This window comes from Mustela lutreola, chromosome 11 (genome assembly GCF_030435805.1).
Source record: "Mustela lutreola isolate mMusLut2 chromosome 11, mMusLut2.pri, whole genome shotgun sequence".
NCBI classification, from domain to species: Eukaryota; Metazoa; Chordata; class Mammalia; order Carnivora; family Mustelidae; genus Mustela; species Mustela lutreola.
In genome coordinates, this window is record NC_081300.1 from 63278519 (window position 1) to 63297221 (window position 18703).

Genomic DNA, 18703 nt, shown 5'->3' on the forward strand with positions numbered 1-18703 from the left:
GGGGGTGTGAATCAGTGGGAGAGCTGCAGCTTCCCAGATGGTGGGATGATCCCCCCAAAGGAAGGCCTTGCCCTTGGTGTACAGCGGAGACACCTATACAAGAGAGGCTGTGGTCTTGGGGCAGATGGTGGTCTCGGGCCCACAGCAGAAGGGAAGGACACCCTCCCACCCCAGCCTCAAAAGTCCAGAGCACTGGGATTCAAGGTGCCCTCCCCTTTCATCTTCTGTCCTTGCCTGGTGGCCTTGGCATGTCACTCCCGGCCCCCAGCCTCCATCTCCTTCCTCATCTTTAAATGGGCATCGTAGCGCCACCCCCATTAATTGAGAGATTCCGTTTAAAAGGCTTTGCTCCAGTGAATACCAGTGATTGTGGCTGGCACTAGGCCCTGGGATCAGAGCCTGTGCCTGGTGATCTCAGACCTCGGTCTTCCCTGCCAGGGGCCCTGCCTGGACACCACCCCCTCAGACCCTCTCTGCAGTGGCCTGCCAGTGAGCCCTCAAGACTTAGCCACTCCCCTCACCCTCCCCACTAACAAACAGCTGCCTTGCCTACCCCCACTGTCCTCTGGCACTTTCCAGTCAGTCCTCCGGAATCTGCAGCAGCTACACCATGCGTTCCCAAGGCTTTGCACTCACCTTCCTCATTGTTCCACTGTTGGTGTGCGGGGACTCGAGTGGTGAGCACCTGGGCCCGCGCATCCATTCTGGAATCTACACTCCCTTGTAGCTACCACCCCCACACCCCGTTAAGCCCTACCACTGGGGGGTTTCTTTGGGGGGAGGAGATACTGGAGTCTGGGACGGACTCCTCTGGCCTTAGCCCTGCACCCCCATTCTTGGACCCTGGCTGGGATGGAGCGTGACGAGGACCCAGATGGCTGTCCCTCATCTCAGTACCCTGTCCCCTGTCCACAGACACCTGGTGCTATGACTCCCAGGACCCGAAGTGCGGTGAGGACAGAGGATCGTGTGAAGCTGTGTGGGATGTCTGTCCTGTGATGGTCTGGTGCTAGCGTGACCCAAAAGCGGTGTGCATGCTGAGCTGCTGTGGTCCCTGCACATTTCTGTCTGGAGTCCTGGGTCACAGCAGCTGGCTGTGACTGTCCCCCTGCATGTGTGTCCAGGTCTGTTGCTGATGTGACCTCCAGTCCTGCACGTGTACCAAGCTGTTCGTATCGGTGGGGCCTATAAGCCTGTCAGTGTGGCCAGCCCATGTGTGAGCAGGTGTTTCAGGTGCCCCGTGTGGGCGTGGGGCTTTTGGGCCAGGGGACCCCTCCACCCCCATTTTCTGTGGGACAGTCTACCTGCAGGTGATTGCAGTATGGCCTGCCTGTTTGAGAGTTACAAACTTTGTGATCCAGCTAGGTTAGGGTGTGTGTTGCAGTTGTGACCTGTCCAGGTGTCTGGGGGTTGGGGGGGGAGGCAGAGACAAGCTTCCTGAGGCTGGGCAATTCTCTGTGTATGTGTGAAGGACCACTGTCTTCCTCTTTGTACCCCCAAGTTGCCTCCGTAACCCATCCGCAGATTCCTAGCCTTTTTCCTCAGGCCCCACCCACTGGAAGGAGATGGCTCCTGCCTGTGGGGGCCCAGCCCAGTCCCCCATCAACATTGACCTTCACTTAGTCCAGCGGGACCCCACCCTGGGACCTTTCATCTTCCAAGGCTACAACTCAGCACCTGCAGGCCCATGGACACTGGAGAATAATGGCCATACAGGTCAGTACCTGGGACCAGGAACGGCCACCACCACCCCGCCCCCACCACCCAGACAGGAGCAGGAACCACCTGGGAGTGGGAACTACCTGCCCCTCCCCACCCTCGCACACACAAGGATCAAAATCTCCACAATCAGCACAGGAACATCCATACATGTTAGTAAAGACACCTCCAACAGGAAACCACCCCCCAACAATAGCAATCAGCCATTGCCCCCTAGGACTAGGAATCAGGACATTCCCAGAAGTCAGAGAGTGCCCTCCCCAGCATCAGGATGTCATTACAACCGCCCAATATCACACACAGCTGTGTTGGGTCAAAACTCCAGCCATAGGAGGGTCACCCTGTCCCCAGTCCTTGCAGGGTGGGTATTCCCCTGTTGTCTGACCCGCAGAGGGGCCTGGACCCCAAATGAGGTACCAATTCCGTGGAAGCCCAGCCAGGGAGCAGACTAGCCAAAGGGGACCTGTGTTGGCACCCTGGGCCCTAAAAGCACAAGGGTGGGGGGCGGGGTGGAAGAGAGAGTCACATGCTTCCCTATCCTCAGTGGTGCTCCACGTGGACGCTGGCCCGCAGAGCCTCCTGGAGATTCGGGGCGCTGGGCTGCCCCTGCCTGCCTACCGCGCGCTGCAGCTGCACTTCCACTGGGGAGGCCCTGGGCAAGCAGGCTCAGAGCACAGCCTGGATGGGCAGCGCCGCCCCATGGAGGTGGGCTTGGGCATGGGGTAGGGTGGCGGGAGTGGCCCGTGGAAGGGACAGCTGGTACCTCTCATGATCTGTGCCTCTCCAGATGCATGTGGTCCACATGAACACGAGGTACCAGAGCCTGGGGGAGGCGCGAAGTCACCCTGACGGGCTAGCCGTGCTGGCGGTGCAGTTGGCGGTGAGGGAGAGCCCCTGGTAGTAAGGGAGAGAGGGGCTTTGTGACTCCTTGTGCTTCCCAGAAAGGAGGTCTGCAAAGGGGGCAGAATGGGCCTGTCAAGCTGTGGGGGGAGTGCATAAGGTTTGTAGGAGGATGGGGCCAGCCAGAGGTCCTGGGTCTGCAGGGTCAGTGGAGGGTGACCTTCCCCCAGATCTCCCAGCTGACCTCTACTGGGAGCATACTCTCTTGCCACTTACAGTCTCCCCTAGATCCCTTTGGAGTTCCCCCTTTGAGACCTGTCTACTTGGAGCCCGTCTCACTTGGAGTCTCCTCCCCAGGAGCAGGACACTGACAATGCCAACTTTTCCACCCTTGTGTCGGGCCTGAAGAACGTGTCTCAGCGTGGTGAGGAGCCACCGGGTCACAGGCCGCGGGGGGGGGGGGGCGGTGGTGGTGTCTCAGGGGTGCTGGAGGTGGGGACTGGCTGGGTACAGGGAGGCTGACTCCAATCCCACCTCCCCTCCCCTGCCCAGGGGCCTCAGTGAATCTGACATCCACTTTTCCACTGGCCTCGCTGCTGCCGGGTACCTCCAGCCTCTTGCGCTACTACCGCTACGCAGGGTCACTGACCACACCTGGCTGCCAACCTGCGGTTGTCTGGACGGTCTTCGAGGACCCGGTCCCCATCGGGCGCGCGCAGGTGGGGCCTCAACCTCTTCCCTGGGCAGTGCTGCCCTCCTCCTCCCTGCCTCCTGAAACCCCAGGCCACCCACGTCTTGATCTGTCTCTGCCCCAAAACCCCAGGTGGCCCAGTTCCAGACTGTGCCCCAGGCCGGGCTCCCTGGCTCAAGCCCCACACCGCTCAGGGAGAATTTCCGCCCGCAGCAGCCTCTAGGGGGGCGCAGGGTATTGGCCTCTTTCGGTGCCTCCATCTGTGCAGCAGCCTCGGTCCCCACTGCGTTCCTAGCCCGTGTGCATGGGGCTCTGCTGAGCCTGGGCCTCAACTTGTGGCTCCAGCAGGACCCCTAGGAGCCAGATTCAACCCCTTCCCACAATAAACGATGCAGAGTGACCTTGCCCTCACGTACCTTGTGGGGGGGGTAGGAGAGCACTGCCTCTCCCACGGAGCCTGCATTCCTACCCTAAGCCCACTGAGGCCTTGGTGTGCTGCACAATGGGGAGACCCCTCAACACCCCTTCTCTACCCCACCACAGCCAGTCCCAGCCGGCCACCCAGAACGTGGAGACCTCCTCTGATTCCTCTGAGAGGGAGAAGGTGCCCCCACTTCCATGGAGAAAAACTAGCAGGTCCTAGAAACACCACCTGCTAAAGTCTTTAGACTACACATTTTATTTTAAAAAACAAGCTGACTGACTGACCCCACTGTACGGGTTAAACAGTGACTTAAACGTACATTCTGCTGCAGACTGTGGTAGGTGAGTGGGTCCTGGTAACAAGGACAGCTAGTGAAACTGAGCCTAGCTGATAATGGGAGGTTAGGTTGTTGAGACTGAGTGTAGGGCGACACTTTCTGGAGAGCTGTGACTAGGTGAAGGGTTAAGTGTCCTTGGCATCACCATCCACAGCGAAGCTAAGATGAGTCGCCACTGTGTCCAGGCACTACTGTGCAGTGACAAGCTGGGTACACCAGTAGAGTGAAGCTGGCCAGTAGTGAAGCATGGCTGCCCTCCAGCTCATGGCCTGTGGACTGCGGCTGCACATCTGCGCAGCATTGTCCTGAGTGAGGCTGTGTCCAGGTGATAATGTCCCAGCCACCCACATGCCCCTAATGTCTGCTGAGTTAAGTGTGGGTCACACATTATCTCAGTGCTTGGAGGCCCAGCCTTGGGGCCAAGACCCTTAAGAAAAACAAAAAACAAAAACCCCAGAGCGGAAAAAACCGGCACCCTCCCCTGAGGCAGACCCTTCCGCAGGTTTAAGGCCAAAAGGGCCTCCGCCCCTCCTCCAGCCCGGACTGGGTCTCAGGCGCAAAGCCGTCTGCACTCCCCAGACCTGATCCCCGGGAATCCCCAGGCTCTTCGCGTCCGGATAGCTACATCCCAAGGCCGGAGCTCTAGCAGACGGCGTCTGAGGCTCCTTCTCCATCCACGAGGTGGGTGGATCTGTCCCGGGTCCCGGTGACCCCCGTCGGGGTCCGCCCTCAATCCCCGCTGCCCTGCGCGGCCCCGGGCGGTACCGGCGTCTTCTTGAAGTTCTTCCTGGCCGGGGCCCTGTTCGCGCCGCCGTCCGCGGGGCCGTCCGGGATGTCGTCCGCGGGTCTCGCGGCCGCGGCCAAGGCATTCATGGTTCCGAGCGCCCGCAGCAGGGCTGGGCCGCGGGGCGCGGCGCGGGGGGCGGCGCGGGGCTCCCGGCGGGCGGGCGGCGGCGGGGGCGGCAGCAGCTCGCGCAGGGCGTCCAGCTCCGCACGCAGCTCCGCGCGCAGCGCCTCGAGCCCCGCGCCCAGTTCGGCGCGCACAGCCGCCAGGCCCTCCTGCAGCCGTCGCTCGCTCACCTCCAGGACCCCCGCCGGGTAGGTGGCCCCGCCGCGCGGCTCTCCGCACACCGAGCACACCGAGCCGCTGCTGCGCGCATCCGCTCGCCCCGCGGCCCCAGGCGCCCGGGCCTCCCCGGCCGCGGCCCCCGCGCGCTCCACCAGCCTCAGCAGCCGAGGCTCGTCGGCCCGCGCCGCCGCCTCGGCCCGGAGCTGGCCCCGCAGGCGAGCCAGGCGACCCGGGGCGCGGGTTTCTTCAGGGCCCGGCCCGTTGGCCTGCGGCCCGTGGTCCCGCCGGCGGCCAACGGCCCGTCGCAGCGCCTCGCTTGCGCCGTATGCGGTGCGCGCCTGGACCCACGGGCGCCCGGGTTCCGCCGCCATCTGCGCTGCAGCCGCCACCGCCAGCGGAGCCGGGCCTGGTCGGGAGCCCCAGCCCGCAGCCTAGCGACCGCTGGGGCCCCGGCGACGCTCCGTGGAGAGGGGCCCCCCGGGACGGCTGTGGGAACGACCGAGGCCTCGGGGGGACCTGGCCTGGCCCGGGGAACTCCGGTAGGGCGGGGGTGGAGGAGGCGGGTGGATGGAGACCCAGGGGACCCCGGCGGGGCAATGCAGGCAGGCTTGAGAGTGCTGGCCTTGCTCACGGGGACTGCACTTCGCTGGGTTGAGCAGCTAGGACTGGTTTCTGGGCAGGGGGTGACAGGACGTGGAATGAGGCTGCAGAGAAGCCTAGGCTCTCAGACCATAGTCAGGAACCGGGCTCGCACCCTCTACTCCCAACTACTGACCCCAACGCACTCAGGGGAAGGCAGCAGCGGTTATGGACCCTCCCGCCCAGTCCTCCTCACTCACTAGAGTCCCACTTCCATAACTTAGTCCAGGCCGATATTATCCCTGTCACCGCCACACCCCCACAGCTGCAGGAACCCATCCTCCTCCAGGGCACCCCCACTCAAGCTCTTCAGGGGTTTGGGTGGCTCTCTGCTGTGCCCCAGTCCCCAGGGACCCGCTGGATATCCCACCCCACCCCCACTGTGTTCTGGCCATGTTGCCTTTTACCCAACAACCTCAACCCCTCTGGGCCTTTGCTCAGGCTGTTTCTCCTGCTGGGAATGTCCCTACTCCACACCATTTCCCTGGTGGCTCCCACTCATTCCCCCCCTTTGGGACAGCCTTCCTTGGCCACCCCAGCCCCCAGCAGGTGACTCAGGACCCTTGCCCCCAACTTTAAATGGCTCTGTTTTCTGTCCACCTGAATCCACAGTAGGGTCCCTGAGCACCGGGCGACTGGGTCACTGAGTTCTCAGAGGTACCAAACACACGGGATGTTGGATGCCAGAGGAGATGAGTGAATGAGCCTGGGTTGAGGGTCCTGGGTAGGGCAGGGCCTCTGTCCTTCACCCTAGTCAGCCCATGCACCTCCTCAGCCTGGCATTCAAGACCCTCGTAGCCATCCGTGCTGGCTTTCTTGTCTCTGCCACCTTCCCCCCCCCACCCCTGTGCGGGCACTCCTCACTGCTGTACTCCGCCCTTCTTCACCCCAGTGCCTTCACCCCTGCACCTCCCTGGGTCCATCACAGGGTCATGGACAGGGTCATGGATACCGTGGGTGGTATCCCTCTGCCCAGCATGTTGTTCTCACCAAACCCTAGGGGCTAGTTAGCAAATTGTGGGCATGAATCCAGGCTGGGCTGGGAGGGTGATGGCAAGGCAACCACTGGGACCTGCGTCCCCAGAGCCCACAGGGGCCTCGCCACTATGTAGCTCTGTGCCCATGTGTGTGTGATTGAGGCAGCCAACCCTGTTCTTTTACAGCCCTGGCCCCAGGCCACCATGAAGACTTCTGGATCCCCTCTATTGATTCATTCATTCATTCATTCATTCATTCATTGCAGCCTCTCTCGAAGGTACATATGGAGGTGAGAATGTGGCACTCCATCAAACCCCGCAGGACCCTCCCATTCCTGCTGAGTCACTTGATCCCCTGGGACCTCCAGCATCTGGTTCTGCTGGTCCCTAAAGCCTCATTAACCATGCTCCTGCTCCCCTCTCCTCAGTAATTAAAATACTGCAGACAAAAATGCCCTGGATTTCTTCCCCACGCCTGCTGGAGTTAGGCTGTGTGACCCAGGGGCTCTGCCTCCTCTGAGCCTCACTATGAAATGAAGGAGGCCCCCAGACCCGATCCGTGGTGGGGGCACAGCAGGGAGGCTGGGAAAGGCTGGGGCTGGCCGGCGGAGGGTGGGAGCTGGAGTGGTGGTCACGGACAGTCTTCAGATTTGTGATGGGGTGTGGAAGGGGTGTGAAGGCTGGGCTGGGCTGCCAAGGCACACAGGGACTGCAAAGTTTTCTGACTGTTGAGGCTAGTGGAGGGATGTGATAGGAACAGAGCCTTTGCTGTGAAGAGCCGACGATCCTGCAGCTGGTCCAGATGTGAAGTCATGGCTGGTGGCAGAGTCTCCCAAAGTCACGGCTATGGGGCAAACAGATTGCACAGGAGCGAATGCAGACTGGAAAGGGAGGCCCCTGAAGAGGGCTGCAGAGGTAGGTGTTGGTGAGGGGTGAACAGGCAGCTGTGGTCAACATGACCCTGAGCCCCTGAGGTCAAGTGCAGCAATAGTCAAGAAATGGGTTGCAGTGACCCTACCCTGAGCTTCACAGGTGGAGGGGAAGGGATAGCCTGGGGAGTCCTTGCCTAGGCTAGTTGGTCGGAACAGAAGCAGCTGCAGAAGGAATGGGGCAGGAAGCAGGAACAGAGCTACTGACTGGGCCAGGGGGACTGGCACACAGGCCTGCTTTCTGGTTCTTCTGCTTTCTAGAATATCTTCACAGCCCAGCCTGCCCAGCCCCCTGCACAGAGGAACTGAGTGGGGCCCAGGGCAGGGCCCAACTCCTTCCCCACTCCAGCCCCCTCTCTGTGCCCAAGGCCAGGGCCAGGTCTGCTGGGGGTGGGGAGGCTGGCTGTGACTGTGAGAAGCCACCATTCTGGGAGCTGTCCCCATCTGGGCTCTGTGCCTTCAGGTGGCCCCTCTGCACAGGCAGGGTTAGGCGATTAGCAGGCTTGACCACTGATTAACTCAGGGCCTGAGAGGAGGGAAAACCCTGGGGCTCTGCCTCTGTCTAGACAAGGAGGGGCAGCTGAACTGCCTCACCTTTGTCCTCTGTTGCCATTAAATCCTGGCAGCCACCCAGAGAGGGAGTCTTATTGTCTAAAGGGAGTCTTATTGTCTAAAGTGGGCTTTGTATGTTGGAGGGGGCCCTAGTGGCCTCGGAGGGGGCAGGGAAGCCTCACAGTCGTCATGGGAGCGTCTGGCAATGCAGATGCCCAGGTCACCCCCTCGCCAACCCTGCAGGATAGAACTGAGTGTGACCTTTCAGGGCATGGTGGTCTTTGTCTTCTTCCACGACTGTCTGCACACCAAATTCCGGCCCAGCCTCATTCTCAGTGAAGGGGGGCACATGGAGATGCAAATGGGGGTCCCCTCTGCATTGGCCCTGAGGGTCTCTGTGGAGAGGGGGACCCCCCAGGAGAGCGAGAAGTGTGTTCTTCCTGAGCCACCAGCCCCGCTGGGAGGAGAATGGGCTAGCCTTGGGACTGGGCCAGGAGTGGGCTGCCACTCGCCTTTCTGGTCACGGACCCTGGCCCTCGTCATGGACTCGAGAGCCTAGGTGCCCACCCGATCTCTGGGCCAGCTGGGCTTCTTGCTGTGGGAGCCTGACTGACAAGACCCCCCCCCCCCCATCTTGGCTGGGGTCTGGGCCTCAGCCCCAGGGCTCTTAGGAAGGGAAGGCTGTGGTCCCTTTGGGGCCCTGAAGTGTGGGCCATGTGGTAGAGCTTCAGGAGACTAAGGCTGCAGCTCTGGCTTGGGTCGTTGCTCACGATACCATTCCGGGCTAGTTCGTTCTGCCTCTCAGAGCTCTGGTGGGCCCTGTTGCCTTGCTTCCATGTCCCCAGCCGTCAGCGCCCAGAAGCAGTCTTTGCTGGCCAAGAGATGGTGAGGGGGGCCGTGGTGACGGACCCTGGGAGGTGAGCAGGGTACATGGGACACCTGTGGCCTAAAGGGCAGGTCTGAGCTGCTGGTGGCTCCTCCTTTTAAGAAGGGGCCAGAGGGTCCAGGGCTTCCTGTGGAGACTGGATTTGGGCACACCTTGCCCCTGAATGCCCCTTGGCTACGAGGCACTGGATCTGTTCTCTGGCCTCCAGGTGTCTCTGGCTACCCAGGCGTTCCCTAGGAACGGTCTTGGGAGGCAAGGGGCTCTGCAGGGGACAGCACATTACCCAGTAATGACCTTGCCTGACCTCAGTAATGAGCTCATTACCTGATAATGACCTTGTTTGCCTCACCCTGGCGTCAGCAGCCATGGAGTGTCTGGCCTGGGGTGGCTCTGACCAGTCCAGACCGTGGCCTTCCACCTCCCAGCCCGCCCCAGATGGGGCGTCAGGCCTGCCAGCATCTGTGTGGCCTGCAGGCCCAGCCTCCGCTCCCAGTTGGACCAGTCTGGGTTCGTGACCATCCCCAGCTGCACAGCCTGGGCGAGTGAACCCTTTAACCTCTGTGCCTCACTGCCTCACTCACAGGTGGGACAAGAGGGTCTGTGCGGAACAGAGTGACGAGAGCCGCTCTGAGGGACACAGGGTTTTTCAGAAGCTGTCCTTCTGCCAGCTGGCTGGGTTCTCCACATCAGGACCATGTGAACAACCTCTGGTCCCTGGGATGGCCCTTTGTCTCATCATTCCTAGTAGAGAGGAGTATGAGGACATCTGAGGGCTGGGTCCCCTCACCTCCCTGTGGCCAGAGGGCATTTCTCTGTCCTCATATCTCTTCTCTTAGCAGCACTGAAACAGCCGGCTCTGCTCTCCTTCTCACGCTTCCTGGTGACCCCAGACCCTGGCAGACACTTCTCACTCCCATGCCCCCCCTCTCCAGACCCCCATACCCACACTTGGCTCACTTCTCCAGGCCTTGGGTTTCGCCATTGTCTTCTCAGGGGGAACCTGATCAACTCAATTCTGATTAGGACCCACCTCTACCTGACATCCTCCCCGAACTCCCACCTCACTCCTGCAAGAGCCTGGGATCCTGCGTGCCCCCAGGGTTTGGACCTGCCCCTTCAGTGACGTGCTTTTCCTTGCTCCCCATGCCAGCACCCCCTCTCCCCACCCCACCCTGGCCTGTGCACATCCAGCTCCCTCCGCCTCAGGGCAGAGTTTACACGGCCTCCTAGAAAGGCCTGTCCTGACCCAGGGTCTCCATGCTCTCCTTGCAACTGCTTACCAGGCCCTCTGCAAGCTTTGCATTTCCTCCCAGAATGTGGGGTCTCTGGCCTCTGTCCTTCTTTGGGGTTGACTTCCAATAGGGCAGGGACACCCCTGCATCTTCCAGAAAAGTGCCTGGCAAATAGTAGGCACGGCGTAAATCTGCTCTCATTGAGTAAAGCTGTCTGCACTGGGTTTGGCACTGAGTAAGCACTGAGTGTGGGCCTGGTTGTTTCCAGGCCTGCAAGGCTGGGAGTGCTCATGGCAGGCCCAGCTGGCAGGGCTGGCTGTGTCCCTAGGGTCCTTTGCCTGGATGGCCTGAGGAAGAGCAGGGTTGTCGCTCAGCTCAATCCTAGGGTTTCCCCACCCCACCTGGAGTTGGCCCTGGCCAGGCTCTCTGCCCTCAAACTCGACGTGCCCCAATGTGGGGAGCTGGCAGGGGAGGGGATGAAGAGTATACAGGTGGTGGGGAGGCTGGTGTCAAGAAGCAGGCCTGGGCTGCATAGTGGGGATGAAGTTGGGGGTGATATCCATGCAGGGAGGGGGTGTCAGGACTAGGAGAGGATGGACTGGGGGCCCTAGGGGAGCGCCGCTGTCACAGGAGTGGAGGCCTTACCATTCCCCACCCACCCTCCTGAGCGCCCCTTTGAGTCCTTTCATGACTCTGGCATGAGGGAGGGAAAGAAGGGAATGCGAGTCTAGACCGCTTCCCAGGACTCAAACCAGGTCATGTCAGACATCTGTGTATACCTGTAACTAACACACACATCAAGGTCTTTCTCTTCCACCTTCCTGTCTCAACATTCAGTTTGAAGGAGATCAGTTTTCTCTTTATTATATGTGTGATGTCATGAACGATAACATACAAGATACCCTGTAACATGCGTGTCTGCTAAAGGCATCACAGCTGAACAGCCGTGAATCAACTACCCAACCCAGGAACTGCTCCAGTACCAATGACTCCTCTCCTTCTGTCCAAAGGCACCTGCTGGGCTGAATTGTGTGTTTCCCTGGCTTTTATTTATAGATATATCTTTTCACGTATGTAGGTATCTCTACACAGTGTGTCATCTGGTTTCACTTATCTTCGAGGGCAGTAACAATGGCCTTATACTGAGTGTGCTCCTGTGGGTCTGGCCTTCTACACATAACATCACTTCTGACATTCATCAGTTTGCTGGGGTGTAGGTGATGGTCATTCTTTTTCACTGCTGTATAATACCCCACTTGGTTCATGCATTCTCCTGTCAGTGGCTATTTGGATCATTCATGTTTTTTGCTGTTACTAACCGCTTCTGGGCATATTTTTGTACCTGTTCCCTGGGGCCCATAGGCAAGAATGGCTCTGTGAAATGCTTGTTCATGGCTTTTGCCCATTTTCCTGTTAAGTTGTTTTGGCTTTTTTCTTATTGAATAGTAAGGGTCTTAATTTGTAGTATAGGGCACATATTTTATATGGACAGGTGGATTTTTATATTCGTGTTCACTCCTTGTCTTGGTCTCTTCAGGCTGCTATAACAAAATGCCATAGACTGGGTGGCTTATAAATAATGGAAATTTTTAAAAAATTATTTTTATTAATATATAATGTGTTATTTGCCCCAGGGGTACAGGTCTGTGAATCATCAGGCTTACACATTTCACAGCACTCACCATAGCCCATACCCTCCCCAGTGTCCATAACCCCACCACCCTCTCCCTACCTTCCCACCCCCAGCAAGCCTCAGTTTGTTTTGTGAGATTTAGAGTCTCTTATGGTTTGTCTCCTTCCCAATCCCATCCTGTATCATTCTTTGATTCCCTATCCCCCACAATCCTCCACCCTGCCTCTCAAACTCTTCATATCAGAGAGATTATATGATAATTGTCTTTCTCTGATTGACTTATTTCGCTCAGCGTAATACCCTCTAGTTCTATCCACATCATTACAAACGGCAAGATTTCATTTATTTTGGTGGCTGCATAGTATTCCATTGTATATATATATACCACGTATTCTTTATACATTCATCTGTTGATGGACATCTAGGTTCTTTCCATAATTTGGCTATTGTGGACATTGCTGCTATAAACTGTCAGGTGCACATGCCGCTTCGGATCATTACATTTGTATCTTTAGGGTAAATACCCAGTAGTGTGATTGCTGGGCCATAGGGTAGCTCTCTTTTCAACTTATTGAGTAACCTCCATGTTGTTTTCCAGGGTGCCTGCACCACCTTGCATTCCTACCAACAGTGTAGGAGGGTTCCCCTTTCTCTGCATCCTCACCAACCTCTGTCATTTCCTGACTTGTTAATTTTAGCCATTCTGACTGGTGTGAGGTGGTATCTCATTGTGGTTTTGATTCATATTTCCCTGATGCCAAGTGATGTGGAGCACTTTTTCATGTGTTTGTTGGCCATCTGAATATCTTCTTTGCAGAAATGTCTGTTCATGTTTTCTGCCCATTTCTTGATTGGATTATTTGTTCTTTGGGTGTTGAGTTTGATAAGTTCTTTATAAATTTTGGATATAGCCCTTTATCTGATATGTCATTTGCAAATATCTTCTCCTATTCTGTCAGTTGTCTTTTGGATTTGTTGACTGTTTCCTTTGCAAAAGCTTTTTATCATTATGAAATTCCGAGAGTTCAATTTTCCCTTGCTTTCCTTGCCTTTTGCGATGTTCCTAGAAAGAAGTTGCTGCAGCTGAGGTCGAAGAGGTTGCTGCCCATGTTCTCCTCAAGGATTTTGATGGATTCCTGTCTCACACTGAGGTCTTTCATGGATTTTGAGTCTATTTTTGTGTGTAATGTAAGGAAATGGTCCACTTTCATTCTTCTACATGTGGCTGTCCAATTTTCCCAACACCATTTGTTGAAGTGACTGTCTTTTTTCCATTGGACATTCTTTCCTGCTTTGTCAAAGATTAGTTGACCATAGAGTTGAGGGTCTATTTCTGGCTCTGTACTCTGTTCCCTTGATCTGTGTGTTTTTGTGCCGCTACCATACTGTCTTGATGATGACAGCTTTGTAATAGAGCTTGAAGTCTGGAATTTTGATGCCACCAACTTTGACTTTCTTTTTCAACATTCCTCTGGCTATTCAGGGTCTTTTCTGGTTCCATAAAAAATTTTAGGATTATTTGTTCCATTTCTTTGAAAAAAATTATGGTATTTTGATAGAGATTGTATTAAATGTGTAGATTGCTTTATGTAGCATAGACATTTTCACAATATTTGCTCTTCCAATCCATGAGCATGGAACGTTTTTCCACTTCTTTGTGTCTTCCTCAGTTTCCTTCGTGAGTACTTTCTAGTTTTCTGAGTACAGATTCTTTGCCTCTTTGGTTAGGTTTATTCCTAAGTATCTTATGGTTTTGGGTGCAATTGTGAATGGGATTAACTCCTTAATTTCTCTTTCTTCTGTCTTGCTGTTGGTATATAGAAATGCAACTGATTTCTGTGCATTAGTTTTATATCCTGGATTCCTATATGAGTTCTAGGATTTTTAAAGTGGAGTCTTTTGGGTTTTCCACATAAAATATATGCAAAGAGTGAGAGTTTGATTCTTTCTTTGCCGATTCAGATACTTTTTATTTCTTTTTGTTGTCTGATTGCCGAGGCTCAGACTTCTAGTACTATGTTGAATAGCAGTGGTCATAGTGGAAAACCCTGCCATATTCCTGACCTTAGGGGAAAAGCTCTCAGTTTCCCCCCATTCAGAATGGTATTCACTGTGGGATTTTCATAGATGGCTTTGATGATATTGAGGTATGTGCCCTCTATACCTACACTTTGAGGAGTTTTGATCAAGAAAGGATGCAGTACTTTGTTAAATGCTTCTTCAGCATCAATTGTGTTATCATATAGTTCTTATTCTTTCTTTTATTCATGTATTGTATCACATTGATTGATTTGTGGATGTTGAACCAATCTTGCAGCCCAGGAATAAATCCCACTTGGTTGTGGTGAATAACCCTTTTAACATACTGTTGGATCCTATTGGCTAGTATTTTGGTAAGAATTTTTGCATCCCTGTTCATCAAGGGTATTGGTCTGTAATTCTCCTTTATGATGGGATGTTTGTCTGGTTTTGGGATCAAGGTAATGCTGGCCTCATAAAATGAGTTTGGAAGTTTTCCTTCCATTTCTATTTTTTGGAACAATTTCAGGAGAATAGGTATTATTTAATTATTTAATTAAATTATTTAAAGAAGTTTAAATGATTGGTAGAATTCCCCTGGGAAGTTGTCTGGCCCTGGGCTCTTGTTTGTTGGGAGATTTTTGATGACTGCTTCAATCTCCTTACTGGTTATGGGTCTGTTCAGGTTTTCTATTTCTTCCTGCTTCAGTTTTGGTAGTCTATAGGTCTCTAGGAATGCATCCATTTCTTCCAGATTGTCAAATTTGTTGGTGTGTAGTTGCTCATAATATGTTCTTATAATTGTATTTCTTTGGTGTCGGTTGTGATCTTTCCTCTTTCATTAATGATTTTATTGATTTGGGTCCTTTCCCTTTTCTTTTTGATAAGTCTGGCCAGGGGTTCATCAGTCTTATTCTTTCAAAGAACCAGCTCCTAGTTTTGTCGATTTGTTCTACTGTTCTTTTGGTTTCTATTTTATTGATTTCTGCTCTGATCTTTATTATTTCTCTTCTCCTGTTGGGTTTAGACTTTCTTTGCTCTTCTTTCTTCAGCTCCTTTAGGTGTAGGGTTAGATTGTGTACTTGAGACCTTTCTTGTTTCTTGAGAAAGTCTTGTATCACTATATACTTTCCTCTCAGGACTGCCTTTGCTGTGTCCCAAAGATTTTGAACAGTTGTTTTTTCATTTTCATTTGTTTCCAATAACTTTTTCAATTATTCTTTAGTTTCCTGGTTTACCCATTCATTCTCTAGTAGGATGCTCTTTAGCCTCCATGTATTTGAGTCCTTTCCAACTTTCATCTTGTGATTGAGTTCTAGCTTCAGAGCATTGTGGTCTGAAAATATGCAGACAATTATCCCAATCTTTTGGTATCAGTTGAGACCTCATTTGTGACCCAGGATTTAATCTATTCTGGATTATGTTCCATGTGCACTAGAGAAGAATGTGTATTCTGCTGCTTTGGGATGAAATGTTCTGAATATATTTGTGATGTCCATCTGGTCCAGTGTATTATTTAAAGCCTTTATTTCCTTGTTGATCTTTTGCTTAGATGATCTGTCCATTTCAGTGAGAGGGGTGTTAAAGTTCCCTATTATTATTGTATTATTGTCAATGTTTTTCCTTGATTTTGATATTAATTGGTTTATATAATTGGCTGTTCCCATGTTAGGGGCATAGATATTTTAAATTGTTAGATCTTCTTGTTGGACAGATCCTTTAAGCATGATTTAGTGTCCTTCCTCATCTCTTCTTATAGTCTTTGGCTTAAAATCTAATTTATCTGATATGAGGTTTGCCACCCCAGCTTTCTTTTGATGTCCATTAGCATGGTAAATTGTTTTCTACCTCCTCACTTTAAATCTGGAGGTGTCTTTGGGTCTATATAAGTTTCTCGTAGGCAACATATCGATGGGTCTTGTTTTTTTATCCATTCTGACATCCTATGTCTTTTGATTGGGGCATTTATCCCATTTACATTCAGGGTAACTATTGAAAGATATGAATTTAGTGCCATTGTATTGACTGTAAGGTGACTGTTACTGTATATTGTTTCTGCTCCTTTCTGGTCTATTACTTTTAGGCTCTCTCTTTGCTTAGATGATCCCTTTCAATATTTCCTGTAGTTTGGTTTGTAGTTGTGTGTTTGCACATTCTTTTAATTTTTGTTTGTCCTGGGAGCTTTTTATCTCTCCTTCTATTTTCAATGACAACCTAGCTGGATATAGTATTCTTGGCTACATATATTTTCTCATTTAGTGCTCTGAATATATCTTGTCAGTCCATTATGGCCTACCAGGTCTCTGTGGATAAGTATGCTGCCAATCTAATATTTCTACTATTGTATGTTACAGACCTCTTGTCCCAAATTGCTTTAAGATTTTCTTTTTTTAATATTTTTTTATTAACATATAATGTATTATTAGCCTCAAGGGTACAGGTCTGTGAATTTCCAGGTTTACACACTTCACAGCATTCACCATAGCACATACCCTCCCCAATGTCCATAACCCACCATCCTCTCCCTAACCCCCTACCCCCAGAAACCCTCAGTTTGTTTTGTGAGATTAAGAGTCTCTTATGGTTTGTCTCCCTCCCAATCCCATCTTGTTTCATTTGTTTTTTTCCTACCCCCAAGCCCCCCACATTGCATCTCCACTTCCTCATATCAAGGAGATCATATGATAATTGTCTTTCTCCAATTGACTTATTTTGCTAAGCATAATACCCTCTAGTTCCATCCACGTAATCACAAATGCAAGATTTCATTTCTTTTGATGGCTGCATAGTATTTCTTTTTCATTTCTTTTGATGGCTGCATAGTATTCCATTTTATACACATACACACACACACACATATATATATACACACATACATTTTATACACATACACACACACACACACACACACATATATATATACACACATACATACCACGTCTTCTTTATCCATTCATCTGTTGATGGACATCTAGGTTCTTTCCATAGTTTGGCTATTGTGGACATTGCTACTATAAACATTCGGGTGCACAGGTCCCTTTGGATCACTACATTTGTATCTTTAGGGTAAATACCTGGTAGTGCAATTGCTGGGTCATAGGGTAGCTCTATTTTCAACTCTTTGAGGAACCTCCATGCTGTTTTCCGGAGTGGTTGCACCAGCTTTCATTCCCACCAACAATGTAGGAGGGTTCCCCTTTCTCCGCATCCTCACCAGCATCTGTCATTTTCTGACTTGTTAATTTTAGCCATTCTGACTGGTGTGAGGTGGTATCCTATTGTGGTTTTTATTTATATTTCCCTGATGCCAAGTGATGTGGAGCACTTTTTCATGTGTCTGTTTGCCACAGGATTTTCTTTTTGTCACTAAAACTTTTAAGTTTTACTATTAGATGATGGGGTGTGGACCTACTTTTATTGATTTTGAGGGGGATTCTCTGTGCCTCTTTTATTTTTGATGCTTGTTCCCTTTACCATATTAGGGAAATTCTCTACTATAATTTGCTCCAATATACCTTCTTCTCCTCTGTCTCTTTCTTCTTCTTCTGGGATCCCAATTATTCTAATATTGTTTCATCTTATGGTATCATTTATCTCTCGAATTCTCCCCTTGACATCCAGTAGTTGTTTGTCTCTCTTTTGCTCAGCTTCTTTATTCTCTGTCATTTGGTCTTCTATATCACTAATTCTCTCTTCTGCCTCATTTATCCTAGCAGTAAGAGCCTCCATTTTTTATTGCACCTTATTAATAGCTTTTTAAATTTCAACTTGGTTAGATTTTAGTTCTTTTATTTCTCCAAAAAGGGATTCTGTTTCTCCAGAAAGGGATTCTCTAATATCTTCCATGCCTTTTTTTTTTTTAAGATTTTATTTATTTATTTGACAGACAGAGATCACAATTAGGCAGAGAGGCAGGCAGAGAGAGAGGAAGGGAAGCAGGCTCTCTGCTCAGCAGGGATTCCGATGTGGGGTTTGACCCCAGGACCCTGGGATCATGACCTGAACCGAAGGCAGAGGCCTTAACCCACTGAGCCACCCAGGCACCCCATTCCATGCCTTTTTTGAGCCCAGCTAGCACCTTGATAATCATCTTTCTGAACTCTAGTTCTGACATATTACCAATGTCCATATTGATTAGGTTCCCCAGCCATCAGTACTGTCTCTTGTTCTTTTTTTTTTTTTTTTTTTTTTTTTTTGTGGTGTGTTTTCCACCTTGTCATTTTATCCAGATAAGAATATATGAATGAGGGGCACCTGGGTGGCTCAGTGGGTTAAAGTATCTGCCTTCGGCTTGGGTCGTGATCCCAGGGTCCTGGGATCGAGCCCCGCATCGGGCTCTCTGCTCGGCGGGGAGCCTGCTTCTCCTCTCTCTCTGCCTCTCTCTCTGCCTGCCTCTCTGCCTGCCTCTCTGCCTGCCTCCCTGCCTACTTGTGATCACTCTGTCAAATAAATAAATAAAATATTTTTTTAAAAAAAGAATATATGAATGAGAGAATAAAATACTAAAAGGGTGGTAAAAACCCCAGAAAAATATATGCTAACCAAATCAAGAGACCCAAAACTGGGGGGAGAAGAATGGGGAAAGAAAATTTAAAAATAAAAAAATTTTTCTTAAAATATATTAGACTGGTGAATAAAACAGAGCCTCCCACTTGATTCTGTGTGTATTCTGGTCTCTTAGAAGAAACTATCCCCCAGAATTTTAAAGAAAGAAAAATGAATGTATATACAAAAATAAGGGTAAACACGATGAAGG

The 18703-nt window shown here is 51.8% G+C and overlaps 2 protein-coding genes and 1 long non-coding RNA gene across 5 annotated transcripts in view; 2 read left to right on the plus strand and 1 right to left on the minus strand.

The window, feature by feature from the left end:
- Positions 1–420: 420 nt before the first annotated feature.
- LOC131811546 (carbonic anhydrase 15-like) lies at positions 421–3650 on the plus strand. Of its 3 annotated transcripts, XM_059140193.1 has the most exons (8): positions 430–677; positions 916–951; positions 1546–1716; positions 2264–2424; positions 2507–2599; positions 2917–2983; positions 3112–3278; positions 3383–3650. In XM_059140193.1, exons 1-8 carry the CDS (start codon positions 611–613, stop codon positions 3605–3607), a joined length of 987 nt encoding a protein of 328 aa, XP_058996176.1. In that variant the 5' UTR covers positions 430–610; the 3' UTR covers positions 3608–3650. The 3 variants fall into 3 exon arrangements, with proteins under 3 accessions (XP_058996177.1, XP_058996176.1, XP_058996178.1); XM_059140194.1 differs by lacking the exon at positions 2507–2599 and having other exon boundaries at positions 421–677; XM_059140195.1 differs by lacking the exons at positions 430–677; positions 916–951 and adding an exon at positions 966–1124.
- Positions 3651–4173: 523 nt separating this feature from the next.
- The window catches only part of LOC131811549 (uncharacterized), a 42520-nt gene continuing 27990 nt past the window's right edge, over positions 4174–18703 (plus strand). Inside the window, exon 1 of the long non-coding RNA XR_009345981.1 lies at positions 4174–4692. This is a non-coding gene — a long non-coding RNA (uncharacterized LOC131811549). The remainder of the gene's footprint in view (positions 4693–18703) is intronic.
- On the minus strand, positions 4686–5505 carry LOC131811547 (protein FAM246B-like). Its single transcript, XM_059140196.1, has one exon. The coding sequence runs from the start codon at positions 5449–5451 to the stop codon at positions 4741–4743; it is 711 nt and encodes a 236-aa protein (XP_058996179.1). The 5' UTR covers positions 5452–5505; the 3' UTR covers positions 4686–4740.

Coding starts and splice junctions, on each gene's coding strand:
- LOC131811547 (XM_059140196.1), bottom strand. CDS start 5,451: ATGGCGGCGGAACCCGGGCGCCCGTGGGTCCAGGCGCGCACCGCATAC.
- LOC131811546 (XM_059140193.1), top strand. CDS start 611: ATGCGTTCCCAAGGCTTTGCACTCACCTTCCTCATTGTTCCACTGTTG. Junction 952..1,545: donor CTCCCAGGACCCGAAGTGCG/GTGAGGACAGAG, acceptor CTTTTTCCTCAG/GCCCCACCCACTGGAAGGAG. Junction 2,425..2,506: donor GGCAGCGCCGCCCCATGGAG/GTGGGCTTGGGC, acceptor GTGCCTCTCCAG/ATGCATGTGGTCCACATGAA.